This window comes from Augochlora pura, chromosome 9 (genome assembly GCF_028453695.1).
Source record: "Augochlora pura isolate Apur16 chromosome 9, APUR_v2.2.1, whole genome shotgun sequence".
Taxonomy (NCBI): domain Eukaryota; kingdom Metazoa; phylum Arthropoda; class Insecta; order Hymenoptera; family Halictidae; genus Augochlora; species Augochlora pura.
This window is the reverse complement of record NC_135780.1, coordinates 7,346,028-7,363,252: the sequence shown is the minus strand read 5'-3', so window position 1 is coordinate 7,363,252 and position 17,225 is coordinate 7,346,028. Positions and strand designations below refer to the sequence as shown.

General features: G+C 38.7%; 1 protein-coding gene across 1 annotated transcript in view; it reads right to left on the bottom strand.

Annotated features, from left to right (window-relative positions):
- The window catches only part of LOC144475289 (tRNA dimethylallyltransferase), an 80,671-nt gene that overhangs the window by 53,584 nt on the left and 9,862 nt on the right, over positions 1-17,225 (bottom strand). The window contains exons 2-3 of the mRNA XM_078191037.1: positions 2,918-3,058; positions 2,069-2,358 (exon numbers count right to left, since the gene is read on the bottom strand). Of these exons, the coding sequence (XP_078047163.1) occupies positions 2,069-2,358; positions 2,918-3,058 (431 nt within the window). The remainder of the gene's footprint in view (positions 1-2,068; positions 2,359-2,917; positions 3,059-17,225) is intronic.

Here is a 17,225-nt window from a genome sequence, read left to right as displayed (position 1 = left end):
ATAGTGGGTGTATGCATAAAATTGCATATATGGTAAAAGTGAGTAGACGAGCTATCGAACGTATTCACGTGAACTGTATTACGCTGTACATTGCAATCGTACTATACATACTACTAAAGGCATAAATATGTAAATAAGAAACGGTCGGTTCGATCGACGACAAGACAAGGATAACCATTTTTACAGGAAGTTGCTTTCGAGTCTTCAAATAGGGCATACGCGATCCAAATAATTGATTAAACTATTCAATATCTGAAATAACATTACCTGACGGGTTATGTCTCTCATGAATGATGCGTCGTTTAGTTATCACTTTAGCTCCTCCATTATCTTCAATTTATTTTTGATCATTCATAAAACGATCGCGTTAAAGTATGTTATTCAACAATCGTCTTAATAGCGACAGCTTGAAAAATTACTAGTTTCTTAATAAATGCCGCTTCCATACCAAGTCTACTCTCACACCTGGAAGTATTTATCAAGTTTGGTGACAAGTTCAATTCCGTTGTGCATAATACCTTTTCAGAGTGCCGAACTCTTCGAAGAAACCGAGCGCAATGGGATTTTTGTATGCACCGGCAATCGGTAGAGACCGCTTCCTATTATGAATACGTTCTACTTTTGCGAAGGATTTACGAGAGCAACAATTACGCGAACGATCCCTACGGCCTTGAAGGGATCTATGAAAGCGGGACTGTATATCCTAGTCGCACGAAATCTTGCCGGAAGAAAGGCGAACCTAACACCTGGCGCTTGCTTGACCTAACTTAACCTGGTTCAAACGTTTTATTGAGATCCGCATCTTTTCACGAAAGAAAGCGTTCGCGGAGGCCCTTCGCAACGGAAAAAGGTTCGTCGCCGACAGCTGCCTCCGGTGGCCATATTGTGAAAGCGGAGAGGCTTGTCCGAAAACGCACTTACCCTGTCCTAATTGACCATTGTCGATCATGCCGAGCGCTCGAGGTGTTCTCGTGTCAAGATCAAAATCAAGAGCCCCGAGCCAAATAATTATCCTGTGGAAATCTCGATCATTTTGTATGCACTTGTTCTCGCGTTGTACGATTCCATCAATTACGATTCCTAATACTCTAATCTAATATTCTTTAACTCGAATGAAAAGTAACTTTCATACCTATCGTATAACAAGTTATGTATAAATACTGCATCACCTTGACAGATAATAGAAATATTTGAGCGAGCAATACCATGGCAGTATTTATGGCGTTAGTACGGTTTAATACGGCAAGGTCGTGTCCGTGTATGTTACTAATAAAACAGTCTCTTCGTACGATGTCAACGAGTCAGGATTTGAAAAACATTAGTGAAAAAATACGCGGCCTCGGATAGCTATTTATGACTGACGATTTCACAGAATTGCTCGTAACACTGTGGAGCATAAAAACAATTCGTATATTTAAGAAATAGAGAAACTACGATTACCGTTTCTTACGATACGGTGTACAATGTTCGCTTAACGTCACCAATCAAATCAGATATCAAATTTACGAAAGATGACGAAACAATGCAAAAATTTAAACGATGTCTTTTCAAGTGTCTGACTTTGTTTACGTAAGTACGAAGCATCTTCGTGTCTCCGGTCATTGTCAGACACGGTGAATTATCAATCGATGGCGTTGACGGTATCGTTACCAATTTTTAATACTGATTTAACGTTTCACAAGATCTTGATTTACCAATTGATCATCAGACGTCACGTGTGTGGATAAGATAACGTTCCGAATTCTCTCCTCAAATTATATTAAATCATTGCCCCGAAACAATTCACGATCCCAATCATAAATTACCGCGCGTCGAGGTTATCTGACAATGACACCATTGGCTTGACAATTTCTTTTACTTGGTGTGATCAACTTGGTTCATCAATTTAGAGCATTAAAAAATTGGGAAGCATTCAATTTTATTCGAATCTATGTATTTCCACAGATTTTACTATGTGAGAAATGAGTTAATATTTCAGGTTATCCCAACTAAAAGGATCCTCAGAAACGCATAAAATCTGCAGTTTATTTCTATCGTGCCAAGTTGCATGCAATTGCCCGTTACTTACCGAAGGATCTTTCTTCTGTTGTTAGGATGTAATCTCTTTGCCATTTCAGGATCGACTTCCATCAGTTTCTTGAAAAGATTCTCGTTGCTCTCCTTGCTGTTCCAATCTGTGTCGATTTTCAGTTTCTTCTTGTCGCCGTCGTTGTACGCATTTTCCATGCACAAACTATTCGACGAGTTGGGAACCGGTTCCGAATTGGTAATCAGAATCTTCCAGAGAAGAGCCTCGATGTAATAATTGGTTCCACCGACAACGATCGGAAGCTTTTTCTTGGTCAGCAGGTTGTCTATCTAAATTGGTCAAAGCAGATGCACATTCGAGGGAGGCTCACTCAAGGTGACGACGAGGCATAGAATCAAAAAGAAAGTCGTTGTTAAAGACCGTGTCTAATTTTTAGTTTCATGGTCTTGCGGGTGGAGCCGTGCCGTGCCGTGCCGTGCCGTGCCACTTCGTTCTAAGAATTCATTTTACGAAGCGTTCCGAGGAAGGAATCGATTGAAATCAAACGGAATCGTGTGGCAATGGACTATAAGCAAGACGAGCATAGGCGGTTATGTGACTGAACTGTATTCTACTGAAAAAATCATAAGCAGCGATTTTATAACAGGTTATTTACACACGATAGGAAACCTATCGTGGCAGTATGTAATTGAATATTAATAGTTTGCTCAGAATTACAACGCGATCTCGCGTTCACTTTTCGTTTTAATATAATATCGTGCTACTCGATCAAACCTGATTCGCATAAAAAATTAAGGGTTTTTGATGGGTTGTTACACAGACACCTGGTTTGACATGTGTAACTGAAGCGATATATAGCAAGCGATACGAGAGAAGTGGAGAAATTACAATGGGTAAGCTCATATTCCGGAATTGAGTCACAGTAAAGTCGGGAATTAGAGGATCTATGATGTCCAACATATGATGCGGCGCCATTGCTCTTTCTTCTTCCGTTACTTTGGCGGTGATGATGTCCAGACTCTTGTACAACTGCAAGAAAACGAAGAGAAAAATACCATATTAAAGAAGAACAAAAATGTCGCAGGCTCGGGGATAAAGAAGTTAAGAAACAAAAATTTTTAATGTTTTCCTGACACTGAAAGCAATAACCAAATGTTTTAACAAGTATTGTACTTATGGTCTAGTAAACTGATTCCTCCATCATCGAAAAAAAGATTCAAATCGTTTAATCCTCGTCAATCAAAAAAAAAAAGATATTGCGTTTTAAAAGTTGTCCGAATATTAACGAGGAGTGTCACTGTACACGAGAGTTCAACAACCCAAAAAGAAATTGCTGATTTCCATTAAAATCTAAGATGCTCTTTTGGTAGAAGGTGGTACTACACCGGACCAGTGCGCTTCAGATTTTGGAATCGACGTGGGAAAACAGGGTTCGTTTCCACTGATTGTGGCACGAGAAGTCGAAGATGTAGAAAGTTGAATCAGGAAATATGTATCAGACACCGCAGCGTGCTAGTTATAAGCGTTGTCCAGCCCCCATTCTGTCAAGCCGTTTCATGCGAACCCTTGATAAGTGTCACTGCCAGTCGAGGAAGTCAACGAAAGGAAATCGCAGGAAGCGGTTAACATGATTTTTCTTATCTTTCGGTGAGGAGACTTTTGAGATTCTCGTGACCGGTAGCGATCGCTTTCTATTATACAATACTTCTAGCATAGCATGGCAAAAAAGGGAATACTATCAGCGAAACAGGTAAATTAATATAATCGGAGCAATGAAATTCTCATTCCATTTCAATGACTGCTATCGGCCGCATACTTCTGGACATTACATAAGTAAATTCCTGTATGACAAGAATGTTCATATAACGCGCCATATAATAAAATTGTAATGTGTAAAAATGAACAGCTAATTGCGCTGGAACTATTCATTTTATAATAATGCAGAAATTTTAAGATGTGTTAGAACGACAAGAAATCATTAGCATGATTTTACTTGACCTTAGAATGTGTACGCAAGATGTGAATGGGAAAATTAAAAATTAATTTTTATATCGATAGAACGAACTTGACGTTTAAATTACATGGACCTCGAAGATGTTAATCTACGATATCAGTATCCTGCATCTCGAATTCACCAACTTCCTCCAGCCACATTGATCACTCTTTCGCAATTAACGAAGTTTACCAGACGCAATAATTAATCTCCGGACGCGAACGAAATAATTAATTCGTGAAGAAAAGATGGGCTGCAACACGCACAAAGTGGCATAACCGGCAAATAAAATATACGTGGATACATGTACGTACATATATTTTCTCGCGTTCAAAATTCTCTAATGTTTTCGGGAAACGTAATTAAGCAAGCCGCTTCTCGATAAAGGAATCTGAAAGTAAGAATAAATTGATTGGCGATATTCCTTGTTTAAAGAGAATGCATAGAAATACACTTTTCCAAAGAAGATTGATCGTGTTACAACAGGTCATTGAATTTCTATTGGCACGAATTGTGATAATACAAAGTAAACAATATGTTTTTGTAAAACTAACACATGTGCTCGAAAAAATGTATGCCGAAGTGAAATGTTTTGCGCATTTACAATGTAACGTTTAATTATGTAACTATCATTTTCTGGAAAGATAATCAAAATGATTGAAATAGTTATTCTGGGGACAATTCCAACGGCCGTGAGTCGCAAAAATCTTACACTTTATATTACCGATGTTCCGTTAAGTTACGCTCTATCACTGAACGAACAAACAGGTTTTCAGCGTTACGGTTCGCGCTGAGGTAACTTGAATGGCCGCGTCTTCAACCTTAATTAACCTTTTTTATCAACGTCTCGCTGAACGATTCGCTTTAGAACCCCTTCGAACAGAAACACGGACGAATGTTCCACTCAAAGACCACCGACGTCAAAATTGCAAAATGATAATACGCGTCGCACAGTTATAGAAATTCCGATTATTATTCGATCGCATCGTTACTTGTTCATTTTTACGCTCCATCTGATCTAATCTCTCGACTTCGTCAAAAACAAGCGGTTTAATAAAAACGTAAGAATTTGAACATAGTTTTGATAACCTTATCGTGTATCTGATATATCTCGGCTGGTCTAATTACGACTGCCGATAATTGGAATCTTTACAGAAATTCTCCTCATTTTCATGAATTCTTCTGCAAAAACCTGAACAAAGAAAGGGGCGTCGCGGCTGCCTTCCGCTTATAAAATTACGAAAATACGTGAAATTATCGACGTTTCCTCAAATGAGACAATAAAATAAATATTTATTATCGTTGCGTGGTAGTTGAAATCAAGGTCAATCTAGCGACCTATGGTATCGTGACCTTTAAGCGACTTCGCAAGTAAGGAATGAAGTAACTGCTGCGATATGCCCATAAATTAGTGAAGAAGATCTCCTATAATAAGCAATTCCCTCGACATTGATTAATTAATCGAAAGTTATGATTCCGAGAGTTTGCTAATTGATAAACCAAGTCAACTCTCAAATGAGAGAAGTGTATCTCACGTAGAGAACACGTGTAATACACTTTCGTATATGTATAATCTGTAGGTGTGAATACATGTGTAAAGCGTAAAGAAAAAAAAAAAAAAAAAAAAAAAAAAAAATATATATATAAAATGAATAAGTGATTGTTATAATTTCCTAATTAGATAGCAAATTGTGTTATCTGTAAATAATTTTTGTGCTCGTACTTGAGAAAAATATGCGTTTACATGAAGTAAGGTTTCTCGTATTCAAAGTCACACGAGGGTCACGATACGCTATTATTGAACTGGTCTTGATATTTACTATCGCTCGATGCTGATAAAAAGATACACTCCCCGTGTAAAGAAAAAACATTGACACTCATTTTTTTTTTCTTTTTATTATTTTCGTAGAAATATGAAAAGGAAACGCGATTTGATTACAGGGGAGAGATATATCATGAGAAATAAATTTTGCCAAGGTTTTTATTATTTCTGTAGAAATATCAGAGGAGAAAACGATTTGATTACAAGGACCAAATGTCATGAGAAATAAATGAAGAGTAAATTAAGAGATTTTGTAACGTAGCAAAGTAGGTTCCCGGGACCCCCTCGAACGCGTTGCGAACATTTTCGTATTTAGAAGGAGAGCTGATGGATGGATACACAAGCAACTCTTCCTGACCAGAGGTTTATTTACACTTAGATGTTGCCTCGGCCGAAAACGTAATGATAAAACAAACGAAAAAAGAAAGTGAAGGAGGGCAAGTAGCACGTGGAGCAAGTATCAGCAAAGTTCAAGGCGAGAAATCGAACCGCGGCCGTTACATTTCAATAACGAAATTAGTAGCCGCGTTATCTCGGGCTCCGAATCGATACGTCTATGTCGTAACCCAATCGTGTGCAATCTTCTTTTCGCGTGCGGTCTAATCGACACAGTTGTTAATCGCCTAATTAATCGTGAAACACGCATCGAATTTCTTCGATAGTCGTTCTTATCGATTTGTAAACTCGTTAACTTTATATTTAACAGCGAATTGGAATCGTCTACCTTTTTAAAGAAGTAACAACTAAACGCGGGATGAAAAGACAGAGATATCAAAATTCGAAAGAAATCAAAGAGAAAAAATGAAAACTTCGAAACTTGGAAAAGGCATGTTAAAGAGCATAAGCTAAAGCTAGTCGTCGTTCATACATAGACGAAATTGTTCGTAGACGAAAATGAAAAATGCTCTGTAGTATTCCAAAGCCTGGAAAAATTCAAAATGGCGCATAGTTCCAGCGACGCGGTATCATTCAAAGTTCCGACGAGCCAGACATCCAACATTTACGAGCGCCGAATATTATATAATCCTTGAATGAAAAATGTCGAAGATACATAATTAATGGCATAACGACCCAGATGTTGAAATTTACGTCTCACTCAACGATACCGGCCGAAGCATCCCTCGTCTTTCACTCGTTCATCATTCCACAGGAGATTCGTCAACGAGGCGATTCTACCGAGATGTAATCGTGTAGATTTCGCGCGCGCAACATCCGTTCTCTAGAAATCCAGACGGACCCACTCCAACTGACCACAAATAAACGACTAACTGAGCCACAAGTGTAGTCCGGCTTCCTAGGTTTCAAGGTCCTTCTCGGGTTAGTGGTAAGACGAGGAAAGATGGCCAGCCGAAATACCATTTTAGCAATCTAAACTCGCATCATTTCCGCGAAGGAAACTAATGAAATTTTTCCTTAATACATATCTACATTTGTGCGAACCGATGAGGAATTATCAGAAATTTCAAAGGTTAGTTTTCGCATTTTATAAGTCTTGAGATGTTGAACTTTTGATTCGGTTATGAAAATTAGAGATGATATATTTCGTTGAAAAAATTCAATATCTTTCATTTAATAACGTCGACTTCAGATTATGTCTAAAATTATTACGACATTATAGCTAAAATGATTGACCAGTGGACAGCACAGTAATCGACACACTTGCTCTATTATAATTTGTTCGGAAGGTACAAGCGAGTGTTAAAATCGATCGCTGCACGGACCTTTCTCGATTTCAGTCTCATTTTTAGAAAGACTTGTCCACCGTGCACCACATAGTTCGATGAGGAAATGTTCGGCTGAGGAAAATGGAAAGTTGTAAAATCGATTTTACGAGAACTGGAACGGCATTTTGTCCCACTGTGAGGCGGAATAGGGGGGCAGGCAGGCACCGATGGGAAATGGTCGGGCCAATCGCGTGGAGAAACCGAGAAATCTGCTATGCTGTAACAGTAACAGTGCTCCCCGTGTGCCCCGTACTATAATAGTAGAAGGAAGTTGATGCGTTCGCAATGATCCTGCGTCACGATTTATTGATATCGCTCAAGAGGTATCGCGAGCCGAGACCTCCCACCGATATAGACGTAATTATCGGAGTTACCATACGGCAAATCGTGAAGCAATTACGGTAGATGCGTCGATTGAAATTTTATCGCGTGCGCACAGCTAACCGACCCCCGGCAAAATCTACAATCACCTAGCCGGTATGCAGTCACGCCTGAAATTGATTGGGAATTCGCATAAGCGATGGCAGACGCCGTAACGCCTCGCGCTCGCTCGCTCGCTCGCTCGATCGAATTTATTCGAAGGAAATAATTAAGACGCGTTTATGTAATTAAAAGCTGCCCGTGCATGGCCTTTGGAACTCGAAGGAACTCCTCGTTTCACAATTGCGATTTTGTGACTCTCTATATTATATGGTAACTATGACATTTTCGAGACAGGCTAGAAAATGGTGTCAACTGTTTCGCGTTCGCGTCGTGTCACGTAATCTAGTTGCTCGTATAAAAGCGAATTGAACGTCGAAGGGAAGATTTAAAAGTAAAATCGCACTTAACAAAAGTACTTTGAATCGTAAATTTGCTGCTAAAGTATTCCGAAATCCCCATGGTACCGATTGAAGGTTAACGATCGAAAACATACAATAACTATTGAATATCTTTTAAAGAGCCATTGAATTGCTCAATATAATCGATAATTAAACTCGCGAAATTTCAATGACCTAAAAATAGAAACGAGGGAAGAACGCGATGCAACCAATCGTGAGTTGAACAGCCTATACCGGCGCGGCTACAGCAAATTCATGAAAAGAAGCGAAATATATGTTCCGACTGTCTGTGAAATAGCGTGGATTATTATTCATGAGCACTACATCCGGATCGCGCACATTATATTCACTAATTTGCATTATCTTCGTAAGACAAGCGTCAATGAAGCCGCTTAATTTAAATAGACAATTTCAACGTAAAAGCTCTGCTAACCTGCCAGAATTAAGTATACGTGGTTTATTCGTTTCTATTTCCAAGTTATAACTGTACCTAATACTCGCGATAATTGGTCTCACGAAATTCATTTTTTATTTCAAGTGAAATTCGTCCTACGAAGGAACCATCCGTTTAAACGAAATATCCGAAACGGTGGATTTTCGCAAGTGCCAGCGGATACGAATACGTATGCATTGAATTCTTACGGAAGAAAGAAGCATTCTTTATAAGGGCCTCGTCGTGCTACTTGGTTCGGTCGAGAAGGGTCAATAAATCAGCAAAGGAAAGAAGGGTCTACATAGAATACTTAATCAGTAGAAAACACGGAACATATAATGGCACGTGCACAGACTTCAGCAGCCATGGCATTAGAATTATTTAGGCGCGCAACCGGGGACCAAAATCGCTTGATTGTGACTTACGAATTATTCAGGACATCCGAAGGATGTGCCCGTTCGTAGGATGTTACGATATCATTCGCGGCTTCCTAGGAGAACTGGGTTGGACGCGCCGTTATCCTCGGTCTTTTAATATTCATCAAACACGACCAGCTAGACATCAAAGAACCTTACCGATAGGCTCGGGTCCGATCCTCTCTAGGTAGCAACGGATTCCGAAAGTTCGTTTCCAATTCGAAGGAATTTTTATGGGAGATCTTCTTGCCGTGCTGCTTGTCACAGATTACCTAATTAGAGGGTCGACCATTATGCTGAATACCGAGAAACCACACTTTTAATGAAAACAGAAAATGCCTGAAAACGGCGGATCAATTCGGTTTCTCCTGGAAGATACTTTTTACGGTTAAATGTATGCTGGTATAATGCTGCGGAAACAGAAACAGTGCGATGATCTTGTCAATAATTACAAATTAGACGATGAGTCTTCGTGCAAGCTGAAAATGTGCCAAGTTCGCATTGTCAGGCAGAGAAATTAAAAGTCTACCTTCCATCTCAGCAATTTTAGTAAGTCAAAATATCACAGACAATCTCCATAATAATATTTATATTTAGATAGACAAATACTTTCGAAGAAATCGAATAAAAGATTGAACGAACAACGTTACCCGGAAAAACATAGCAAGTATAAGAGCAAACACGTTTTCTTTTCCGCTGTATAAATGTAATAATTTTTCCTAAATACATGTTATTCGTTTCAGTGTGACGGCATCGGTCGACAATAGGAAACTGGAAGTTTGTCATTAACATAGTTTTGAAGTATTTATCTTCCAAAGGAACGTCAAGATACAAACACGTGTCGTACACGTCGTTTTTCAAGAAAAGATACGTTGATTTACAAGAACAGCATGTCTATGCATCTATAGTATATGAACTAAATAAGACAGCGTTATACTTCCTTGTCCAATTGCCAAGGATAAAATATTAACTGATATAGCGACAATCGATATTCATTTTCAATGGAAAATAAAGGTTTTGTTATTGCAAAAATTGATCAGTGAAATGAGGAGAAACGAAGACAGCAGAAGAATTAGTTTCTTCATATTTCTAACTTTTTAGAGCTGTTAAAAGTTATACATTATTATTTAACTTCTGTTTCTGCCAACTAATGTAGGCAATTTTTATTTCTCATCGAAATCCAGAGTCGAATCACATTACCTTTAGTGAAACAACTTGCTCTAATTAGTTGGAAATGATTTAAAAAAGCAACGCAACTTCCAATATCAAGTCTTATGGAACCAATGGTGAAAGTCCGATCTTATGTATCGCGATGTACATACAGAGAAAATTTTAAGCGACGTTCAGAACAGTCAAACAAACCGAGGTACTCAAGGGACCACAAAGTCCATCCAAAGTACCGTAAACACTTTCGAAGATGCGGTATCTCTTTGTCGGCACGTTTTTTAGAGCAGGTATGCCCAGCAGACAGACTGATTTCGACCTCTACCCAAAAGTGAATGAACACAAGAAAAATTGATTTATGCGAGTAATATTTAAATTAAATAAATATTGCTATAAATATTGCTTAAACCGTTGTTCTCCGTCAACGTTGATTACGGATTTTAGGTATATCCGACAAAAATATATAAATGAAACACACACACACACACACACACACACACACACACACACACACACACACAGAGAGAGAGAGAGAGAGAGAGAGAGAGAGAGAGAGAGAGAGAGAGAGAGAGAGAGAGAGAGTTAATTACACGAATAATTAACTCACAATATTACTCGAATACAGTTTTATTGGAAAAATTTATTCGATATATCGTCAACTCTGTTACAGGATAACACTTTGAATATAACGAATCATCGCATTAGGGTCTTTGCTGTGTTTCATTATTGTCACCCGTGAGCATGCTCCACAAAGGAAATCTGCCGCCAATCGTATTACTCAACTTCAAACGACCAAGCGAGGTACAAAATTAATTATACAGGATCGATATCCAGCGTTAATCTGTGACCAAAGTATGGGCTAGCTGGCTGCCGCCACTCTAGCTGCGAAATCTCTAATGGTAGGTTCCTTCGCCCACCTCGACTTTCCCAACATCCTCCGCGAATTAATTAGATGTTCAATCGAACAACTTCCAAATGCTGTCGTCGTCCCGGTCTCGCAAATACCTACGCATAGTCGTAGACCGATTTTAGACACGTAAAACTCCGATACTATCAACAAATGTGTATAAGAGCTCAAAGAAAGTATTGGACCCATAAATTATCAAGTTTTAACTGCGCGTTCAAAAAGAAATTCATTAGCTTAAACAGCTGTTAGTTCTGTAAAAAAAAGAATTATTTTTTCCTTCAAATGAGCTATTACAATAAAAATACGAAGAAATTGAATTAAGTCGTTTGTTGGAGAAAAGAGACGAAATTACTTCTCGAACAACCCAGAGAATTGCTGTCGTGAACATATCAGTGGATCGCGAATAATACGGAATCCGTGGAACGGGGCGTCAACTTTTTCCAATCGAACCTTTTCGTTTTAGCCAAGCTAGATCGAGCATTCCGATCACTGTACAAGGTTGTAACGAGGACGGGGGTTAGAGGGGTCCAGTCAGGTCCACCGATGAAATAGCTACAGCGAAAGGTAAGAACACCGGGGCAGATTAATCTGCGGTATGACAACGAAGAACAAGCTCGATCTTGTAGGAAGCAGATCGGGACCCTTGAAGTATTCCGCCAGGGTCGTATAAGTTTGAGGTACCTGCACGAAAACTGGTCCAGGGAGGAAGAACGGCGCATACAAACGATCTCGTCTCTCCGCTCTCTCTCCTCGAGGCGGTCCGCGCACGCGCGCGCGCACGCACGGTCGCCTTTCCTCTCTCATTCCGTTTCATGGCTTGGCGTTATTCGTCCTCCTCCTTTCACCGATCACCTGTCTCCCCTTTACCCACTCGAACGGAATCATACCCCCACGTATCGGGCATTAGAGTTTCTCACGTCATCCTCTTATCAAGTTTGAAAAAACCGGTCCTCCCTATCCGCGCCGCGCGTCCAGCTTGTGGATTATCTACACTCGGACGCGTAGGTCAAGCCAGACGAACCTAAAGCTAAGTAACTCGCGTCTTGTGGATCTTCCACGACATCGGGCACGCGCTAATCCTTGGACTAGATTCGCGACCTGTTCTTATAACCATTAGGCTGCTTCGTACTCTAAATGTGTCGGTGACTTTGAAAGTAGTCTTACTAATACGTTACTACGTTCTGCCCCGAGAAATTTAGACTTTTCTGTTCAAGCGTATCAAATGATATTTTTGTACTATTGGAAAAAATATTTTATAAATTGTACGATGTGAACTTCTTTTTTAAAACGGTATACACAATCAAGAGCACTACTAACATGGATACAATTGATACCTATTACAAACCTGGATACATGGATACCTATTAAGAACCTTACTAAAAATTCTCCCCATTAGAAGTGCAATAATTCCAAAAGAAAATTTTCATTTCCATTACCGACGGCGAATTATTAATTCACGGTTGTGATTGCTGCGTTCATCGAAAACTGAATCAACAAAATCTTCAACATTGAAAAACTAGGAAGCCATCGTTTCTAAGCATCGCGTGATGCAGAAACAAGGAAGTAAACGTCTAACATGTATAAGATGGTAGAACATGGAATAAATTTACGAAAATGTGTCCTTACAATGGGTAGCACAACTTCTAAGCTTAAAGGAGGAAATCGTGTGTCACTGCTAATATTCACTTAACATGTGAGAGTAACAAGAGAACGTGTGCAAGTCCCATACTTAATTTCACGTACTTGCAGGAAACAGGTACAAGCCAGACGGCCGTTGCCATCGCAAATTCCTGCTAATCATCGTAAATGTTTGACGAGGTATTAGACACAGGTTAGCTGCTAAGGACCCTTTCATGCAACATATTATATGCATCCTTCTACCTTTCAGACTACTACCTCGCTTTCTTTTAATCTTAATTAATTTTTATTAAATTTTATCCTTATCGAAAATGTATTATAACCTAGGTTTCCGTTAAAGATCTATTGCAATTTAAATGTTCTATTTAAATTTTTATTAAAAATCCAGAAAAATTTAAACTTGTCTTAACATTCGCTAAAATTTGAATTTCTATTGAAAATCTATTGAAGCATTTTCAAACGTAATAATAATTAAAACTACAGTATCGTGCTCGGTATTTGAGGAGATGAACGTTGCGAACAAAGCGCTATTAGCGAGCAGGCCGTTCCATGCAGAACAGTGTGAACGCAAAATTGCACGTCAAGTTCAACGTGCACGTCTTCTCGTTGCCGTTGCCGTTGCCGTTGCCACGATTGGAACGACCGACCATTAGCATCGTGAATTCCTTCTAATTATCGTAAACGTTAAGTGGATCTTAGAATCTACGATGCACACCGAAGACCTTAATGGGACCAGTTTCGCGATTTCTTTTGCGATACGTCGGTCTCGCGACAACTCGTGCTCGTCTCATAATTCTACTCGAATTAACACTCTATCTGTGAAATTTTGCGACAACAGAAAGACCCCTTATGCTTTTAAACACATTAAGGCCTCACCCGAGGCCCTTAAGGAAAGACGTTTCTCGAGCCACTGTTATTTTTATATTTTATGCATCCTTACGTTGAAATCTTCATCGTGCACAGTCTTTTCATCAGTGTTCAAATGACATTACGTGAAATATCATTTCAACTAACATATCATTTGATTTCGTAATTATCTCCATGCCTATGATCACTTTTTAAGTGACATCTCATCACTTGTTAAGAAACATTGTAAAACATTTTGAAAACATAATTCGAATAATCGCAATTGAAATAGTATCTCAGTTGGAAAGTGAAACTTCGTAAACGAAAATATTTGTATTTAGTCGATACATGATTTAAGATTCTTTCTTAACTGGAAGGAAAGATTCATCGAGACATACACCCCCTTCCGAAGGTATTAGGATACCGGCTGATTTCAAATAAGCATAGTCGTGTTAGTCGATTAAGTAAAAGTGAGGTAACGTTTTCAAGAAAATGTAAATGAACGACTATAGTTCCTGCTGCTCTCTAAAATAAAGCTATCTTAAACACGACCACATGTTTCGATTAAAGTTCCACAGTCTTAGTAACGTTTAAGCAGTTTATAATCAATAAACATTTCTTACAATCTTGTGATACAGTTCCCGGCATTACACCCGAGCAGCAAGCTTGACGTAATACGGGAAAATCGTTGCAATTGGTTGCACAACTTACTTAGAATCGAGGTGTGTTAGTCTTTACAATGCAAAATACTTTTACGGCCACGTCAGTTTGAGTATCAACAGGATTACAACTATTCTCGCGTAATGTTTAAAAGAAACTTGTCGACTTCTCTAGTCGTTAAAACTGTTGATGTGAAAATATTTTTATATTTTCTAATCTATTATTTAAAATTATTATTCAAGTATTTAAAATTATTTTCTGTGTAGGTGTCACCCAGCTTCTAACTTGCACGATAGCTCTATTATTTATTGAACGCTTAAGAAGAAGTGACTCGCAAGGAAAAACGAAAGAAACAAAGTGTTGTGTAGATAACGTTAAAACGAATATTCATATAGCGATCACACAAGTGAATAATATTGCTGAATTATGGGAAATGTGAGAAGCAGCAATTATTCCCTCGATTTTCCGCTAATCAATGCGAGATTACATTTTATAAGAATCCACAGATCTTATCGTTCACATTATACACTATTTGCTAGCTGTTCCGCGAATTTATACAATTTTAAGTCGGTAATGTCCTTTGTCATTGTCTCGTAGGTCTATCAATCAGGATATAGTACCAATTTGATTATTATATTACCAAATACCAATATATCATTTATATTTATATTACCAATTTTCGCACAATGTGCTTCGTCGGATTAAATCGACAAACGCGAGGGGTCTACGAATCGATGTTTCGGTCTACGATAATGCTGAGCAAGGATCTGACTTCTGGTTTAACACCTGGTTAGCGTATTCAATTAACCGGGACATTATCGTGCGTGAGACGATATACCCGGTCGTGCGCAGCAATGCCGCCTGTTATTTCTCGTTTATCTGTTCGGCAGGCAGCGAACGAAACTATTTTTGGTCGAATCAAGAAAAGTCCAGTTAACGATAACGCGTCCTCTAAATACAGGGATTATGAGCACTGCTGCTCTATCTCGGTGCCTCTTTAAGGACATGCGTGCAAGTACACCGAGATACGGCCCGATAACACAATCTGCCGCACTACTCGTCGCGTTTAACCCATTAAATCTTGCAATTTGCCATAGAAAAATTGATTGACCGAACGAACGTGGCGCGTTCGCTGTTCGTCGAACGTACGAACGGTTGCCATCTTTCGAGAATGATCGATGCGTTGCGGCGGATGATACGGACAGTTGCGCTGGATCGTTTCGTTTTAAAAAGAAAAGCTAATAGCGCCGTGTACGGAGTTTTCAGATCGTCCGCAATCGATCCAATTAAAACTCTAATCTGATCGCGGAAGTTCTTGGCAATGATGAAGCGCGAATGGCAATTACAGATAAGGCGGGTACACACACACACACACACACACACTTTGTTGCAACAATATCGATGCGTTACACGTGAATGCAACCGCAGAACGTGACCTTTTGTTTTGCGCAGATCCTGCAATCGATACTCTTTATCGATACGCCTGTTCTCTTTTTCGTGTGCTCGCTTCGGTAAAATTATGTAAGAACGTAACGTTCTCTATACATATTATACATGCACTATCCTTCGTTGAGCCGGATGAATCGTGAATTACACAATTCCTACGGCGAACGGGCAAGTGCATTAATCATATGGTAAAGGTATAATAAACTGTTCTGGAGAAACATCTACATAGTAGGAAAACGTGTGACGCACCGTCTGCCGTTCGTGTAAAATATGAATACGGGGAAAAACTTGTTAACAAGTTATTCGATTTGTGTAAGTAAGAAGTTCTAGCCACGATTATCTTCCGATCGAATTTCTAATATCATTGTAGGACCAAAAAGATAAATGATCAAATTTTGTAGAACCTTTGGAACCTTTTGTTATAGAACGGCAGAGTACCTAATTTAACTTCTACATCGATAAATGCACAGTAACTGCTATAGCCAATTCATCTCTCGTATTTGTATCTCAGTCATGCAATGAAATTTTCAAGAAATCAAAATCAAGTAGCAAATTAATTTTTCCTTTAGTCCTATTATACTGTCTTAAATCGTAATTATCCAATTTTGCCAAAAATGAATAAAACTCGTAGTATAGTCGTAATCAAATGTGACCAAGTATATAAATATTTAGTCGACCGAATATTTCGGGATAGGATCATCGCTTTGAGATCCGGTGTGTTTAAGGGGCCTTGAAAATGTAAAGTTAATTACGTTGTTAAGAGAGAATTACAGGGTATAATGACTGATCTTCAGATATGCAAGTGTAACAGCAGGTGTATATTAGAATTGTGGCGTATTAATACATCAGAAAGTACGTATTGGATCAGCTTACGCCAAAAACCAACAGCAGTGTGCTCCCTCAAGTTAAATTATGCAATTTTAATGAAACACGTGTGCTGTAGTTCCATTGACATGAGAAAATGTTTCCATGTACTCCATAAACATTCCAACTACTTTACACATTTAAATACGTATACCATCTTTTTAAACGCTTTCTATAAAAATTGGTATGTGCCTTTTTTTTATAAACTATAATAAATAGTAGCAATACTATACAACTATCTGTGCTGGTATGAAATTCAATTCATCTAATTGACAGACAATGCGTCTCTACAGTTGTTGTTAAAAGCAACTATAAAAGTGATATCTACTAATTTATACGTTTTTTGCCCAGTAAAAAAATTATTAGCGACCGCGAAATTTGTATAAAGGTGTTAAAGATCATAAAGTAATTTCAAAAGTATATAGCTCATATGTGTTAATATGTTGGAATATCTGAATAAGT